This window comes from Cyanistes caeruleus, chromosome 18, assembly GCF_971803275.1.
Source record: "Cyanistes caeruleus chromosome 18, bCyaCae1.hap1.1, whole genome shotgun sequence".
Taxonomy (NCBI): domain Eukaryota; kingdom Metazoa; phylum Chordata; class Aves; order Passeriformes; family Paridae; genus Cyanistes; species Cyanistes caeruleus.
Genome location: NC_141718.1, coordinates 3,511,486 through 3,528,004, shown reverse-complemented (window position 1 = coordinate 3,528,004; position 16,519 = coordinate 3,511,486). Strand labels below are relative to the sequence as shown.

Here is a 16,519-nt window from a genome sequence, read left to right as displayed (position 1 = left end):
GTCTTTCTAACATAAGCCAACCTTTGTTTTGCAGTACCAAATATGCCCCAGCAGCGGCAAGACCAACACCACCAGAGCACCATGATGCATCCTGCCTCAGCAGCAGGCCCTCCAATTGTAGCTACTCCACCTGCTTACTCTACACAATATGTTGCATATAGCCCCCAACAGTTTCCTAATCAGCCTCTTGTGCAGCATGTGCCACACTACCAATCTCAGGTAAGAATCCTTTCCACACTCCTCATCAATTCAAGCACAAATAATGAAGTGGTTCAGAGCTCAATAAACCCCCTTGTGTCCAGTCCTAAAGTCACCCTGAAGAGTTTCTGTGTTCTGGAGCACACGTGGTGATCTTGGAATGTGCTTCAAAGCCTGTAACAAATTTTAAGGTCCTAATGAATTTTAATGTCTTAACGAATATTAAGGTCAGTTTAGAAGTTGGCATTTATTATTGATATGGTTTTTTAGCTCTTTGAAGAGTTTCTTTAGGTCATGGCCAGCACATCTCCTGGTTAAGTGTTCTAAGAATAACTTACTTGGTGGACTGCTCTTACTTCAAAGGCTAATTTAATTGAATAAATGTATAAGCTTAGTGCATTATTAGAGTGGCAAAAATTGGATATGCCAATGTTTTCTGCCAGTTTCTAGCCCTTAAATTTTGGAAACAACTGGGGCAGTCACAGCAGTCTGAAATGCTCAGCTCGCTCTGCATTCGAGCAAGGCCGAGCTGCCTCTCCTTCCATCATGACTGTTTAGATGACAAAAGTTTCTTTGGAGTAATTCTCCAATTAACTGTGTGTTTGTTTTTTTTTTCCTTTGTTCTGCCTGCAGCATCCTCATGTTTATAGCCCTGTAATACAGGGCAACGCTAGGATGATGGCCCCACCAGCACACGCACAGCCGGGTTTAGTATCTTCCTCTGCAACACAGTACGGTGCGCATGAACAGACACATGCTATGTATGGTAGGAAACGTTTTGTGTTATATGTAACTTTTTAAGTCCTTACCTTGTGCAGGGGATGTATTTAATCTCAGCCTTCAAACGTGGGTATCGTTCAGTAGATGTGGTTTATATTTCATAAGATGATGATGATGATGATGATGAGCAGAGCATTGAAAACTGAGCCAGCTGGTTTAAATGAAAACTCAAGTGTGCTGATTTCGGTAGGATACCAGTGACCAAGATGAGATTTCAACCTGGGAGCTGCTAAAGAATATCTGCTGAAAGAAGTTTGTTGAAGTTCTCTTGATGCTCTTGATACATCATCCCTCGTTTGTTCCTTGATTATAATTAGTACTTGTTTTATTGCAAGGTTATGACCTCAGTTTCAAACTTGACTTTAGTTCTGGCAACTAGTGAAATGCTGTCTTTATGATATTACTGGCATTATTAACAGTATGAACACTGCTGTTTAAGCAAAATAAACCATGTGTTGCTTACCTTTCTCATTTGGTAAGTCAAGAATAAGTAAATGGAACAGCTCATGTATTGCTCTCACTTGGACAATTAGTCTCTAGCATTATCAGATGGGCATTTTTCACTTATAGTGAAGTGCTGAAAATGTGGGTTACCTTGTGACAAAAGTAAAATGTGCAAGAACTTTCTAAAGCATTATAAATGTATGATAAATCAAGGCCCAATTTGGAGGAAAAAGAGCTCACTGCAAAACATGCTATTGAAAGAGGTAGAGTCAAGGTTGTTTAAGGCTTGGAAATTGTCATAAAATGTCAAAACAGCAGATGGTCTCTTGAAAACATGGCATTTCAATACTTGTTATAGCATCTGAGGAAAAGTTTTATTGGGTCACGTATATTATTGACTTAGATTCTAATAAAAGATTTTCTGTACCTTTAGACATCTTTGTATGTTTTCGGGTGCTTAGTTTTACACTGCTACTTAATGGAAGTCCATGATGTGTCATGAAAACTTACAGAGAATCTGGAGTTTAGTGGGAAATTAATTCTGATTTTTAAGAGGTGTCTTACCCATATGAAAACATCCTGTCAGATCACTGCAGTGGTGTGGTAACAGAGTTAAGAAACGAAAATAACTTATTTTGACGCTCGGAGGAAGAACATTTGAGCTCATTTGTGCTGAAGCTGAAATGGAAGTTACTTGTAGAGATTAATCTTTCTCTCACAGGTCCTTGCTAATTGTATTGCTTTGATCTTTTCAACTCTTGTGCTTGAGGTGTCCATGTAAACAGATCTTCTGTTTGCTTTTTCATTAGATTAAATAGAATTCCGATAAAGAGAATGATCAAAGGCTTTCAGACCTTTATTGGTGAAAACCCTCCTCTCAAATTCTAATTAAAATAAAACCAAACATGAGATAATCTGAGATTCGATTCAGAATGGTTGCATGTGACTTCCTAGCAATTTCCCATTGTGCACCATCCTTATCTTCTATAATCAGTGGGTTCTGCAGCGTTGAAGTACAAGCCCCGTTGCCTTGCTTGGCTTTGATCAGATGTCTGTATAGTTTTTTTTTCACTGATATTCTAACTTACAACTGTTAGATCTCATTTTGTGTTGGTTTTGCAGCTTGTCTGTTGTAGATATGTGACTACCTGCCAGTGCAAACAACTAAGTTGGGTCAAACTTGAGAATTCTTTGGTATTTCCTGCCATGTAATTAAATATTACTTTCCCAAGAGCACCTAATTTAACAGAAATGGCCTGTCCTCCTGTGTTCTTTCAAGTAGCTACTTGGTGACTCTTCTAAATACTCTCCCACCTTCCAGTAAATGATGGAGTGCTTGAAATTTTTGTTACTGAAACCATTCAACCCAAGAGGATCATGAACTCCATGTGACAGACCTTTTTTTAAGGGTGTGTTCTTGCCCCTGTGCAGCCGTGTTTAGTGAACATGAACTGTCTCCAACGTACCCTTCACCTTCCAAGGTGACAGTGACACATGGAATGACTCCTGATGTTCTGCAGCACCCTCTCAATTAACATTTTTGCAAGTCTTCCATGTGCTGAGTGCCTGAAGACCTGGCCCAGATGGACTGTGCTTCCTCAAAGTGTGTCCAGCTGTAACGTGTCCACTTCAGCTTCCATTTATCCATGTGTGGGGAAAAGGCAGGAATGCCGGAGGTGACCAATCTTATGGAGCTAAAGAACACTATGTTGGAATTGTTCACATCTGACTGAGTGACTATAAGAAAATATCCATAACTTATGCTCTGTCTTTTGGGAATCTTAAGTTTACCCACATTTGAACTAAATATACCTGTGCACTTTGATTCTGGTCCTCTCTTAAAAAAAAAATCATTTGAAAGTACAGAATAACAACTTCCTGAGAAACAACCACCGCTGCTGCTGCTGCTTTTGATTTTGCTCAAACTATTTCCCTTTTGGCTCTTTAAAATTGCTATTTGATTTTTAAAAAATATATTATTACTTATTTTTAGCACTGATATCAGGACTCAGTGGGGCCCTTTTACCCTTCAAGGTACTGGTGCTTGCTTTGAGTTATTCCTGCAAAATTCACGCAGTTTTTCTCCTGCGTATGTGGTAGAGAGAAGATGTCTGCAAGAACTTCTGTGCTGAGACCTGGGGGTTGGGGGGGAAACTGCTTATCAGCTATTCCTAAGGTGTGAAATGTTTTCTGGTAAGGTCTGAAATTCCCATCTTCACTAATGGTTTGGGACGAGTTGAAATTCTGTGGCAAACAGTAACAGCCTGGCAGCCAAGAGAAAATGCCTGTCGATTTAAGGGACCCATCCTCACTGCCAAAAGTTTGGGGGTTGTTTTCCTTCCTGTCTTGTGAAGAGATAGCTGAATTCAAAATACATACAGTGACCTACACTTGGTGATAAGCACTCTTCCATTTTAAAGGAAAGTACTTTTGCCTAATGCTGTTTAATGGGATATTCCTGCACCTCTGGGATTTCCTTGCCGGTTCACAGTGTCACAACCCCGCTGTTGCCAAGAAAGAGAAGCAGAGCTGCGTGGTCCCAGTAACCCCAGCTAAAGACAGGACAGAGGAGTGTTCAGATCACTGGGGTTTTCCCCTCAAAATGGGGAAGGACAATGTCCAAACAACTTTCTTCCCATTCAGACGATAACAACGTCTGTGACGCTTCAGCTGCGGAGCCATCCCTGTCCAGGAGAGTTTGAAATGTGACACCTTTACCTGCCACACAGCCGACCTGGAGGTGTCGTCCTTCCCCTGCACAGCTGCACCTTGGGTTCAGAAGGTTCTGTGTCTGTCTGGCAGCTGCTGGCTCGGGGTGGCCTCCCAGTCCCTGTCCTTGGGCTGCTGGAGTTTGCTGGCCACGGTCCCAGTTTGGCTCCTGTGTCACACAAAGCCCAGACCAGGCTTCTGCTGCTGGTAGAAAATTTGGTTACCCGAGGGTGGATCTGTCCATTCCCGTGACAGTGAACTTGTGTTAGTTTTCCATGTGGCTGAATTGTTTCCAGATAATTTGGAGTCCTCTGAATAACTTAACTTTTGTGTTTAAGAACTTGTGTAAAACCAGACCTTGGTTTTACACAGATGCATTTCCTGGTTTTTGTGCTCTCATTCCTGTCCCCGCTCTCCCTTCCCCTTTTCCCTTCTGCATATGTTTTACTGGTCTGGTGTTGTCTCTAACTTTATCTGATTTCTGTCTCAGCAGTAGAGTAAATTCTATTCCCCTGATAGTACAATGGTGGATATAATATAAACTTCAGAGGATTCTCCAGGGACTAAGAGTGAACCAGTCACCAAAGTTGTCTTGGAACTGTTCAGAATGGCAGTGCTATAGCTGAAAAAGCAAGGGCCAGTTTCTGCTCTAGTGTAATTGCATTTTAACCTTCTTGTTACAGTGGACAGTAATAGACTGTGAATTGACATAAAGTTTCTTTTTGTTTTAATTAAGAACTGCAGACCTCAGTGTCACAGTTAAGAAGGAAAGCTTACTCGAGACTTGTGTTTCATCTCCACTCACTTGTAAAACGAAATATCTAGCTCTAATAGCAGCTAAGTAAATAAAAATATCTGCATGGTTCTAGAGTCTTCAAAAAGAAATTTAAACAAAAAATTAAAACTGACACCTTTCCAGAAGATGGGAAGTATGCACGTGGCAAGAGGCTAATTTACCTTTCTATTTCCCAAATTCAGCATGTCCCAAAATACCATACAGCAAGGAGACAGGCCCTTCTTTCTACTTTGCCAGTGAGTTGGGTTTTTTGTACTAATTTTGATTGTACAGAAAAGCACTTTAGCACTTTCTAAAGAACCACATGTTAAAGGAATGGGACGTGTTGATGGAACAAGTTTCCTTGCACCAAACCAGGATGTGGAAAACGCAGGAAGGTTCCTCTCAGTGGGCAGGGAATGGAGCTTTGGAACAGATTTATGTGATCACAGGAAGCTGAGTTGTCAATTCTTCAAAAATTTGTGTTGGATATGGAGTAATCTCTGATTTCACTACCCAGTCTTTTCATCTGCAGCCAGAAGTGGGCTCTAAAAAATCCTTCCCTGTGAGGGAGGTGAGGCCCTGGAACAGGGTGTCCAGAGAAGCTGTGGCTGCCCCTGGATCCCTGGAAGTGTCCAATGCCAGGCTGGACAGGGCTTGGAACCACCTGGGCCGGTGGAAAGTGTCCCTGCCCATGGCAGGGGCTGGAACAAGATGATCTTGAAGGTCCCTCCCCACCCAAAGCACTCTGTGATTCTGTAGCCTCTGCTTAAACCTGTGGGAGCTGCCTTGCTCCCTTTTATGAGCCAAACAGGATTTTTACACCTGACCCGTTACCAGCTTCCTGAAAGGAGAAGTAACTTGGGCCTCATCCCTTCAAAAAGCCGTGGCTGAAGTTTTGAGCCCCTGGGAGGAAATAACTCGAGCTGCAGCCAAAGTGGAGGAAATGTTCTGTAGAGTTGCCACTGGAGGAATGCTGGGAGCAGCTTGTGGTGGTGCTTGTGTGACAGGGATGAGATGAGGGCTCCTTGGCAGGTTGAACTTGGTCAGTTCCATTCCCTGGCTCAGCTGGGGCTGTGCTGGTGACCAGCATCTCTGGGGACACTGGGAGAGGGGCTGGGAATCTCTGGACACAACAGCCTGATCCAGCTCATCCAGGGAAAGGCAGAGAACTGCCAAACACTGCCTTGTCTGCTGGTGTTCTTGGAGGAAGCTGAGGTTTGAGGAGGTTGCTTGCAGGATGAACTCTCACCCAGGACATGGGAAAGGAGGAGTTGCAGTTTCAGGGTGTTTCTGTTCTTGCTCCTGTCCTGCTGTGGCACTTGTTGCTGTGTCTGTCTGTAAGTCCGTGCAGCCCATGCCAGGCACTCTCCTGGGTTTTTATTTTTGCATTAGCTCACGCAAGAGGGATGTGAGAAAAACCACTTGTTCTCCAAAAATCTCCTCTGGAGCAGATTTCCTGTGTTTCTTGTGCCACTTTGGTTCTGCCTGAGCGGGGGCTGTGGGTTGCTGACCTGTGCTGTGTTCATGCCTCTTGGTTTGGTGCACTGAAATCACTTCAATAACCTCGTTCCTTTCTTGGATTATCTTTGAAGTGAAGTCCACTCTTCCTGTGTAAAATGACTTCTTGAAATGTTTGTACGATGAAAGAAACATTTGCTATTTCTTTGCTTCCTACCATTCAGGTCTTTTAAATGTAGTTATCCTCACCATCTTACTGGCTCTGGCAATAGTTTAATAGTTTAAGAACTGGTCAGTTCTTGAAAATAGGCTCTTCAATGCATCTTTGGACCATGACCAACGCTGACCACCATTGGCACCATTGAAATTCCGGGGAAAAGACAAAATTACGAAATGACACCATGTGGTTTCACATATTCCCTTGTAGCTGAGGGTTCTGCTTGATTTCTGCTGCTCTGACTTCTTTTAATTTCAGCTCCTTCTGTGGGTTCTGTGGCTGACTACTTCTTGTTTGCTCTCAGAAATGGGGTGCAGTTCTGTGGAGTTGAATTCAGTAATTCAATCCCTGTGATGTTTTTTTTTTCCCATTCCGTGACTGAGTCGCTTCCCTCCCCGCGTGTCCCTGCCAGGTCAGCGCAGTGAAATCTCTCACATTAGAACCAATTTGATTAGAAAGATGCAGAAGTGAAGCAGGTCAGCCCAGGCAGAGGAATTTAAGGCATAAAAGGTGAGAACCCCAGAGTATTTGTGCTAGAATGAGCTGAGGTAACTTGCAGCAAGGTGTGTCCTTTCCTAGAGCTTTCCTGGCACATTCTCAGATAATAGGTGGCCATTTGGAAAATGCCCAAAATACTGACAGTTGGGGGAAAAATGTTGGATAATGGGTCATTTTTTATTATTTTTTTTTTTTTTTCACCTCCTGTCTTGTCTTATTTGCTGTTAATTTGTGTAGTGAGCTGTTTTGATGACCAGACAAAAATTCCTTTAAAAAATCCCAGGGAAAGTGTTTTAATTCTGGCTGAGCAGGTGAATTTTTCATGATTTTCACAAGACTCCTTTGACAGCCCTGCTGGTCTCGGAGATTTCATTGGCTTGGCAGGAATTATTTGCACTAACTAAACATGAAAAGCCATTTACAGTGCTGGAGTTGGAGCCTGAACTCTGGTTTAGAACTGGGAATGCATTTCAGACCTGCTGAGTTGTTCTTGGTTTGTGTGCAGGGACTGGCCAGGACTTTGGGAAGTGCCCAGATAACATTTTTTGAAAGTCACTTTTAATATTACTATTAAAACATAATTTGCAGCAGCATCTGGAGTGGTTTTAAGCTCTACAAATGTGGTCATTAGGGTGATCTGCTAAAGACAAAATAAAGGAGAGGAGAAACAAATATTCTTCAGTATAAAAAAGTCCAGTGCTTCAAATCCAAAGCTATGTGGATAAAATATTAGGTGGTTTTGGAAGAGCTACCACTGTGACAAAAACCTGATCCTCCCCCTGGTTCATATCTATTCTTTGGGGTGCTATTCCCTGGTTTAACTGGTGTCTTAAGAGAGAAATTCTTTATTGTGAAGTTTTATTGTAGAAATATCTATTGCAGAACAAGTGAGTTTATTATTCTCTTGGCCATAAAGAGCCAAAAGACAAACGGTTAAAGGGAGTCCCACATTATTTTGGGGGCCCTTAACAAGTGATGTGGGAAGCCTTGAGTATCTTACAGCTTAGAATTAAATTTCATCTACTTTTTAAAGCCTCTTGAATGGAGTTGGAGTTAATTTGTAGTCAGGCTTGCCAGCTCTGTGGCTGAGGCACTGGGAGGATTGCTGGTCTAATGTGCCCTTTGGCAAGCAAGTAATCCCTCCTTCCATTTATTTCTATTACTTTGGCAAAGATAATAATTTCTGTCCTTCTTCAGAGGGTGTATAATAATGAGGTTGTGAAATTTTCCTCCTGTGGAAGGCCATAAACTTGGTGCTGTAGAAATGATCAGTGTTGCCATTGGTAATTTTGGTGTTTCAGAGGAGAGGTGTCTGAAAGCCAAGTAGGAGCATGGCAGGGATGCTGCTGCAAAATACATTTTAGTAGTGATACTGAAAAAAAAAAAACCCCAAAATACTTGAATTTAAAGCATAACAAAATGGCAGAAGATCCTGCTGGTTTTGACAATGTGCTTAGAAAATACTGAGGTGTTTTTGAACCCCTCTCAATCAGGAAGTCTCAGAGTGTACAACTGTGCTTGCACACGTGGATAAGAACATTAGGATCAACTCCAGGCTGCAGGAATTTAGTTCATCTGCATTAATAGCCTGAAACTGCTCATCACTGCGAGGCCATTTGCTCAGTGAAGATTTAATAGAGCTTGCCAGGGATTAAGTTAAATGTGGCAGGCAGTTATTTTCTAAAGGAGGAACCTGCAGAGGGGAGAAAAACTTCAGTTAGGCAAAAATCTCCTGGCCCTGCGTATTCTGGTGAGTTGGGACGTGTTAGAACTTGGATTTGTAAGGTTTATAGCAAACCAGACTGAAGGAAAACTGCAGTGGCCATCAAGTTCTCATATTATACCAAGCCCATTAAAAAAACCAATATAACCTGGTGGGTACTCATCAGTAATTAACTTCAGAATGACCAAAAAGCACCAAAACAAATGAGGAAGAGGCGAAGGAAATATTGAGATGATGGTTTTCTTTGGCTGTTTGCTTTTTTAGCACTTTGTCAGCAAAACTCTCCTTGGTCTTTCAGGCTGTGACATCAGAGGGATTAACACGTGTTGTCACACACAGAAGTAGCTGCAGACAGTTGGTTGTTGCACAAGACCTAAAAGAAATAGGGGAAACATCTTCATTTTTAGGGTACTGCTTTCTACATTGCATGCTTTGTGTTGAAAGGAAGACTTGTTGTCATCATGGCTTTCCATCCTTGCTTAGATTCCCTCAAAAGTTCCAAAAAAATGGGATTTAGTGTGAAGCAGGACAGAGCAGGATCCAAGCCCTTGGTGTTTGTTGTTGGAGACTGGCACGGCTGTAGCAACAGATGTGGCTTCACTGGGGTGAAAGTTTTCTGCTGTTCAGTTTCTTCCTTTTTGGGAATTTTGTACCTTATTTGCTACTGTTTCAAGGAATGAAGAATTCCATGGCAGTGTTGGGGGACTCGCAGGATGGTGGCAATCCAGAACAGATTGGCCTCGAGGGCAGAGGAAAAATGGGTTATTTTAGCACAAGAAAGTGGCTTCAGCAAAAATTTGATGCTCAAGCAGCCTCAGTTTTCTCAGCTGTGATGTGTTTATTTACTCTGGAGCGCTCGGGTGGAGTTTGTGCTTCCCTCTGACTGTTCTGTGAGCAATTTCCAGAAGAGTAGCATGGTGAGGTTAGCCAGGTATAAGGCCAAAGAATTTTTTTTGGATGGTGGAAATAAAAATGACTCGTAACACCTTTGAAAAGTATATCTCAGGAAGTCCTAAATTGTATGAAAATTATAAATTTGATCTTCATAAAACCGGTCTGTTTGACAAAACAAAAGATGAAATACTGCTTTTCTCTATGTAGTATCTGTTACATTGTCAAATTAGGGTAGATGAACTGTCTTAATTATGGTTGTTTATAGATTTTCCTGCCAAACCAAACTACACAAAAGCAAGGTAAGATCATCAGCTATTTGCAAGATAAATATATATATATTTTTTAGAAGGGGGAGGGAGTGTATTTACAGACTGAGTTGTAGTGAAACCTTCAAGTGCAAGACGGTGACTTGATAGAGGTGCACGTCCCGTACCTGGTGTTAAATATTCCTCTTTTTCATCCTAGTTTCCACTGGCTCACTTGCTCAGCAGTATGCCCACCCTAATGCTACCCTGCATCCGCATCCTCCGCATCCTCAGCCTTCTGCCACCCCAACTGGCCAGCAGCAAAGCCAACATGCTGGAAGCCACCCTGCTCCAAGCCCCGTGCAGGTAACACAGCCCTGAGCGGCTCCAAATTGAGTTTAATTGTGTTTAAGGGGTTTTGAAGCTGACTGGTGCTTGATGTTGATATATTGATTTCTCTGAGAGGAAAAAGAAGCAGAGTCCGACCGCTCATTTCTCCCTGTTCACAGGGGATGGGAGATGTTGCAGTTTAAGGATTAAGGAAGGATCATAATTGTGTCAGTGCTTTCACATGAGTGAAGTGGAAATAGCAGATAAATGCTGAGAAGTGTTTGGTTGGATTTTGTCAAAGCAACTGAAAATAAAGTGGTCCTTGGAATAGTGCTGCATTCCTGGATTCCCTCCTGGGAATAACTGGCTGCAGCTGTGAGGCATTCCCACCTCCAGGTTCTCCATGGTTTTACCTGATAGTCTGGGTTCTGTTTGCCAGCAGAAGCTGAGCCTGGTGGGGGTTATAAAGAGTTTCCCCATGAGCACAGGCGATCCTAAAGATTCGCCATTTACGTGTTCGGAACTGAGAGCAGTTTCCCTCTCCTTTCTCCTTAACAGGATCAGTGTAATTCCTCAGCCCTAACCTAAATGATCTCTGTGTTTTCTTGCAGCACCACCAGCACCAGGCTGCCCAGGCCCTGCACCTGGCCAACCCCCAGCAGCAGTCGGCGATTTACCACGCAGGTCTAGCTCCAACCCCTCCTTCCATGACGCCAGGCTCCAACACGCAGTCTCCACAAAACAATTTTCCTACAGCACAACAAACAGTCTTCACCATTCATCCCTCCCATGTTCAACCTGCATATACCAATCCGCCACACATGGCCCATGTCCCCCAGGTAAACACAGTTTAACAACCTTCAAGACTAAATGTCTTAATGCCACAAAAGTTAGGACAGTCGGGCCTGCTGAAGTGATTGCCAATCTGTCACCTCTCAGCACAGACTTACCTGTTGTTGTTATTTAGGTTTCTGTCTGTACATTGCCTTTATCTAGAATTTGACAAGGTGTATTTGGACCTCAGCTTCCAACACCTAGTGCATCTGCAACTGTAGTTTAATGAAGACATCTTAAGCTGGCACTGCTACTGAAATAAATTGAGCTCTCTTCCCAGTTCCTGGCTCCCATCCTTGTCCCTGCCCCACCACTCTGCTCACAGAACTGCTTGGCCATGGAGCAAACCAGGCTGGGGACACGATTCAGCTGAAATGTGCCTCCCCCACCCCCTTTTTAGGCTATTTCTTGCTCAGATTGGTTCCCTGCTGAGTCAGGTGCCTGATCCCAGGAAGAGCTGGCATACAGAAAGGTTGGAGGTGGGAGCTGAGTGCAGAAAGGCTGAGCTGCTGCTTTTGGTGGCAGTTTCAGACTCTGCATCGTAGACAAATTTTACACAAATGCATCCAGAAAAGGACATGAGAGGATTTCCAGGGAGTAGCAAAGCAGTGCAGGGAGGGAGGAGAGAGTTAAGGTGACTGCAGGACAATCCTTGCAGAAAGAAGCCTCTGTGTGTGTGGTGTGTGTGTGTGTGTGGTGTGTGTGTGTGGTTCTAAATGAGCTGCTTGTGCTGAAGATCCCCAAAGATTGTTGGGCAAGCTAAAACAACAGTCTTTGCTTCAGAATCAGAAACTCACTTCTCTTAACTGCTCTCTTGTGGTCAGCTCCCTGAGAAAAAGGATTTGGGGAGGGGAAGCACATGATAGATTAATCAAGAGCTCTGTGTAAAGCAGTGTGACAGAGATTTTCTGATGTTTTCTAAATCTCCTGGATTTAGTGTCCTTTGTCAAGGAATGGGCAGTTCAATCAGTAATTTGCCTGAACAATTTCTTCTTCAGACCAAGAACTTGGTGTCTGGCTTCTGCCTTCTCTTACAGGTTAACAATAGTTTGGGATAAAGTGACTAACTATGATTAGGGATGTTAATCTGACAGGTTTCCAGTCCCTTGCAGAATTCTGATAAAACCTTTGCTTTGGTCCCTGGGACAGTCATTTAAGCCAATAAATCAATAGTTCTTTAGGAATCGTTTTACTGATGTTGAGTTTTTAGCTTTTTGATTCTCTTAAGCTTTTGATTTCTCTGCTTTTTTTTTTGGGGGGGGGAGGATAAGGCGAGGATGGCCAAAGCTGATGATTGCTGTGGCATCTTGGCATGTCCTCCCCTTCTCTGGTTTCTGCCAGAAACAAGACTCCTGCTCTGCTCTGGTGTGAAGGCACTGCTGTGAATGCCTGGGTTGTGTTTAGAGCTTCTCAGAGGGGTCTTGGCTTAGTGGCATGCCCAGTGCTGTGATTTGAAAGATGAAACATTTGTTTGAAGGCCATGAAAGGGTAAAGTTGTGCCTGAATTGTGCCCTGGCCAGGCCAGGGATGCAGGATGTGACCATTGCCTTCCTTTCTGTGTGCCAAGCAAACCAAATTAAACAAATCAGATGCAACTTTGAGTCAGAACTGACTGCTCAGGCAGGACTTTTAGCAATCACAGACAAAGCCTGCCTTGCCCTTGATTTTAACTCGTGCAGTCTCCTCTGCAATTTTTTTAGAACAAACGCTGCAATTTGTGATATTTACACCAAACTAATTGACTTTGCCAATGAAGTAGTTCCCTCAAAAATCTCTAGTGAAGGCATAACTACAGTTCTGTCAGAAATTTTAAATGCATGTAATTATTCCAGTGTGGGGAAACTAATCACTGGATTTAATAGTTTTTTAGCAGCCTCATTCCCAGCTTCTAAACACAATTCTGAAATACCACGTAGTAAAAATTTCAGTTAGGCCAACACAGGGGATCAATCCAATTTCCCTTCAGGTTATCAGATGAATCTTGAGCTGGTAGATATCTCACTTGAGAACCAGTACTTTAAAATTCATTACAGAGTGCTGTCAGCTGCCAATTTGCAAAGTGTTTGAGCCACAGCAGAAAAATTTTATCCACTGTGTGTATTGACTCCAGCTGCTCTATGAATAGCTGCTTTATAATGATGGCTTCTACAATAGCATGTTTGTCAAAGTCAACGTGGAGCCAGTCCTGGGAGGTGTTTCTGTTCCACAGCCTGATCTCCTAAACCTTTTTTAGAGCAAGAGTGAGATTTGAATTGCAGTTCCTGCCTTTAAAGGCTTCTGGGGTGCTACTAACACATGCAAGTCTGATCAAAGAGTTTGGGGAATGTCTGTGATGAGTCAAGTAACCCTTTTTGTCTTTAAGAAATAAAATTCTGGCCACTACCTGCTATCTGTCTTTACTGGCATGGGAGACCTGTGAGGCTGCAGTTCTGGGATATGGTAGAAGGACAAAGCAAACCTTAGGTACAAATGATGGGGTTTTGGGGCTTTTTTTTTTTTTCCCCAGGAGAAATCCACTGAGAGCTCTGAATTCCTTTGTGCTTTTAAGAAATTAACGTTTGCTAGGTTTTTAAATAAAATAAGTTGATGACCTCTAGAGACACAAACTGCTCTGAGCTAAAGAACCCACCAAGTTCCTGAAGTTGTTTGCCAGAGGTGATCAGCCATGGGAAGGATTAATCTCCTTTTCCACGGAGACTTAGCCCTGATTGCTCAGATTACACAAGAACTGCGATGAGCTGAACTGGAAGCAGAACAAAGCTGCCCCGAGAGTGTGAAGGGATGAAATCACTCATGTCAGGAGGACTTGGCTGAGCACTGTGTGGGCACAGGTCACTGGAGAAGACAGGGAGGTTCCCAGGGCAGGGAGCCAGGAGAAAACGTGGGGTTGTGCAAGGAGAGCTGGGGAGAGGATGCCAAACTCCCAGTGCCTGTGAAGTTCCTATCTGTACCCTCTAGGAAGTGCTTTGATGTAGGTGACTAACAAATGTTTTGAAGATTTGTTGCTGAATTGTTATTTTTTTTTTTTAATACCCACCCCTGTTTAATGCTGGCAAAATGGCTAAAATTGAGACCGCAACTCAGAGCCAGCAATACGGACTTGAGCCCTTTTTTTAATTATTATTTTTCCTTTTTGTTGTTATTATTATTATTATTATTTTTTTGTGTTACAACCTCTACCTTAACCCCTAACCTAGCTGAAAAAAAAAAAAATAACAAAAATAAAAAATATATATATATATAAATGAAGAGTAAAGCTCCGGATTTGCAGCCGGAGCGAACTTTCGCCAGTCATGTGGCCAGGAGTTGCTGCCTCCTTGTGACCATGATACTAAAGAGCTCTTTGTTTCAGGCTCATGTACAGTCAGGAATGGTTCCTTCTCACCCAACTGCCCATGCTCCAATGATGCTAATGACGACACAGCCTCCCGGTGGTCCCCAAGCCGCCCTCGCTCAAAGTGCACTACAGCCCATTCCAGTCTCGACAACAACACATTTCCCCTATATGACCCACCCTTCAGGTGAGGAGTGTGTGCCCGGGAGACCTGCACCCTAACTCAGCCAGGTCGAGGAGTGAGAACTGGGAGAAACCAGATTTTTGGGGAAAAAAAAAAAAATAATAAAAAATTTAAAAAATATCAAACAAACAGACCAACCTTAAGATGTCCTTGTGTTTGGCGGCTGCGCTTCGGCAGCCTAGAGGAGCGTAGGTTTAGCCGGTGAGCTGTACCTAATTCAGGGAATATTCTTGTTTTTTTCTCTAGCTGGAGTAGAGAAAAGGATAAGTGTGAGACACTGGCACTGTGGGACTTGAGTTTTGCAGGTGTTGCCGTGGATTTGCCGTGGGGGATGGACTGTGTGGAGTTTATAATGATCGGAGGTTTGATTAAATCTCGAGGACAGGAGTGAAAATGTTGTGTGGGGGTAGGGCTGCTAGGCTGCTGGTAAAGTAAAGTGACAGCTGAAATCTAAACTTTAATTCAGAGTAACATTCTGCAGCTTTTACTTTGGGGGAAAAGTAGGAGTTGTGTGACTTCTTTCCGCTTTAAATTTAACTTTATTTAGGCTTCTTTGATTATTCAAGTTCAAACAGCCTCTGAACTTCTGTAGTGATGTAGTTTTACCTGATGTTTCCTGGGGAATGTGTGAGCAGAACAAAGCTGCTTTCTGAGGGCTTAGGTAGGGAAAAAGAAAAAAAAAAAATAAAGCATCCCAAGGACATCTTGATTTGCAGGGCTTTGTTTTGTTCTCTAAAAAAAAATAAAAGAAAAAGAAAAAAAATAAATAAAAGAAAGTTGAGCTCAGTAGTTGTCCTGTGACCACTTTAGTAGCAAACTGTTGTGTGGCTTGCCAATTTATTATTTACATTTGAACTTTTTTTTTACAGTACAAGCCCACCACCAACAGCAGTTGTAAGGCTCATCTGGAATAACTGAAAGGCTGGATACCTTTTGTAGGCCAAATACCCTCCTTCTACTGCTTCTGCCAACTGGAAGCACAGAAAACTAGAATTTCATTTTATTTTGTTTAAAAAAAAAAAAAAAAATTTGATTTCTTGTAACATCCACTAGGAATGCTAACAGTTCATCTTGCAGTGGGAGAGATTCGGACTGAGTAGAGGCATTTAGGAACTTGTGGGCTATTCCATAATTCCATGCACTGTATCTGAGTCCTGCAAGTGCCCCAACTCTGCTTGCTGAAAACTGGAAGTTATTTATTTTTTAATGACCCTTCAAAGTTATGAACTCGTCAGCTAGCAAAAGAAGTAACAAGAGTGATTCTTGCTGCTATTATCACTAAAAATCAAGACTTGGAGATCCCTTTTACTTCTAACTAAACTTGAAACAGGTTCAGTAAAAAAAGAAAAAAAAAGAATTCTAATCGTCAAACGGATGAGTTATTATTTATAAATCACGTTTGATGAGATAATCACTATCGTGAGACAGTGATGTAACTTTTAAGTTAAGAAAACTTTTACTTTGTAGATAATATAAAATAAAAACTTAAAAAAAAAAATTAAAAAATAAAAAAAGTTTTAAAAACTGACCTTCCTCGGTGTTTGTGTGGTGATTTTTGAGTCTCTTCCCTTATCAGCTGCTCCAGCTCCCATCCCAACTGGAGCCAGGATTTGCCCTGAGTCTGTTTAGTGCTGCTGCTGCTGCTGCTGCAGGGACATTGCAGGAATAAGGGAAAGGTTTGGGAAATCACAAATTCAGTCATTTTCTAACAAGGTTTTTTTATCCAGGTGATTTTGTGTTCCTGATCCCTCAGCCTGGGGCTGCTCCAGATGGGGTCAGGAAAGGCCTTTAAGGTGATGAAAGTGTAAAAGTCAGTGGTGCTGCTGGAGAAGGAGAGGAAGGGTGAGAATTCCCTGGCAAAATGCCTTAAAAAGATGTGGAGACAAAGTTATC

General features: G+C 42.5%; 1 protein-coding gene across 50 annotated transcripts in view; it reads left to right on the top strand.

The window, feature by feature from the left end:
* Nucleotides 1-16,154, top strand: part of ATXN2 (ataxin 2) — a 49,451-nt gene extending 33,297 nt beyond the window's left edge. For 16 of the 50 annotated variants that reach the window (XM_086855837.1, XM_086855835.1, XM_086855828.1 and 13 more), the window contains 6 exons: nt 35-219; nt 832-964; nt 10,165-10,310; nt 10,886-11,113; nt 14,461-14,629; nt 15,496-16,154. In XM_086855837.1, coding sequence (XP_086711963.1) covers nt 35-219; nt 832-964; nt 10,165-10,310; nt 10,886-11,113; nt 14,461-14,629; nt 15,496-15,524 — 890 coding nt within the window. In that variant the 3' untranslated portion in view covers nt 15,525-16,154. Of the gene's footprint in view, nt 1-34; nt 220-831; nt 965-1,168; nt 1,260-2,544; nt 3,312-5,109; nt 5,164-10,164; nt 10,311-10,885; nt 11,114-14,460; nt 14,756-15,495 lie in introns of those variants that run through there. The other 34 variants (XM_086855831.1, XM_086855829.1, XM_086855818.1 and 31 more) reach the window with 6 other exon arrangements.
* The last annotated feature ends 365 nt before the right edge of the window (nt 16,155-16,519 follow it).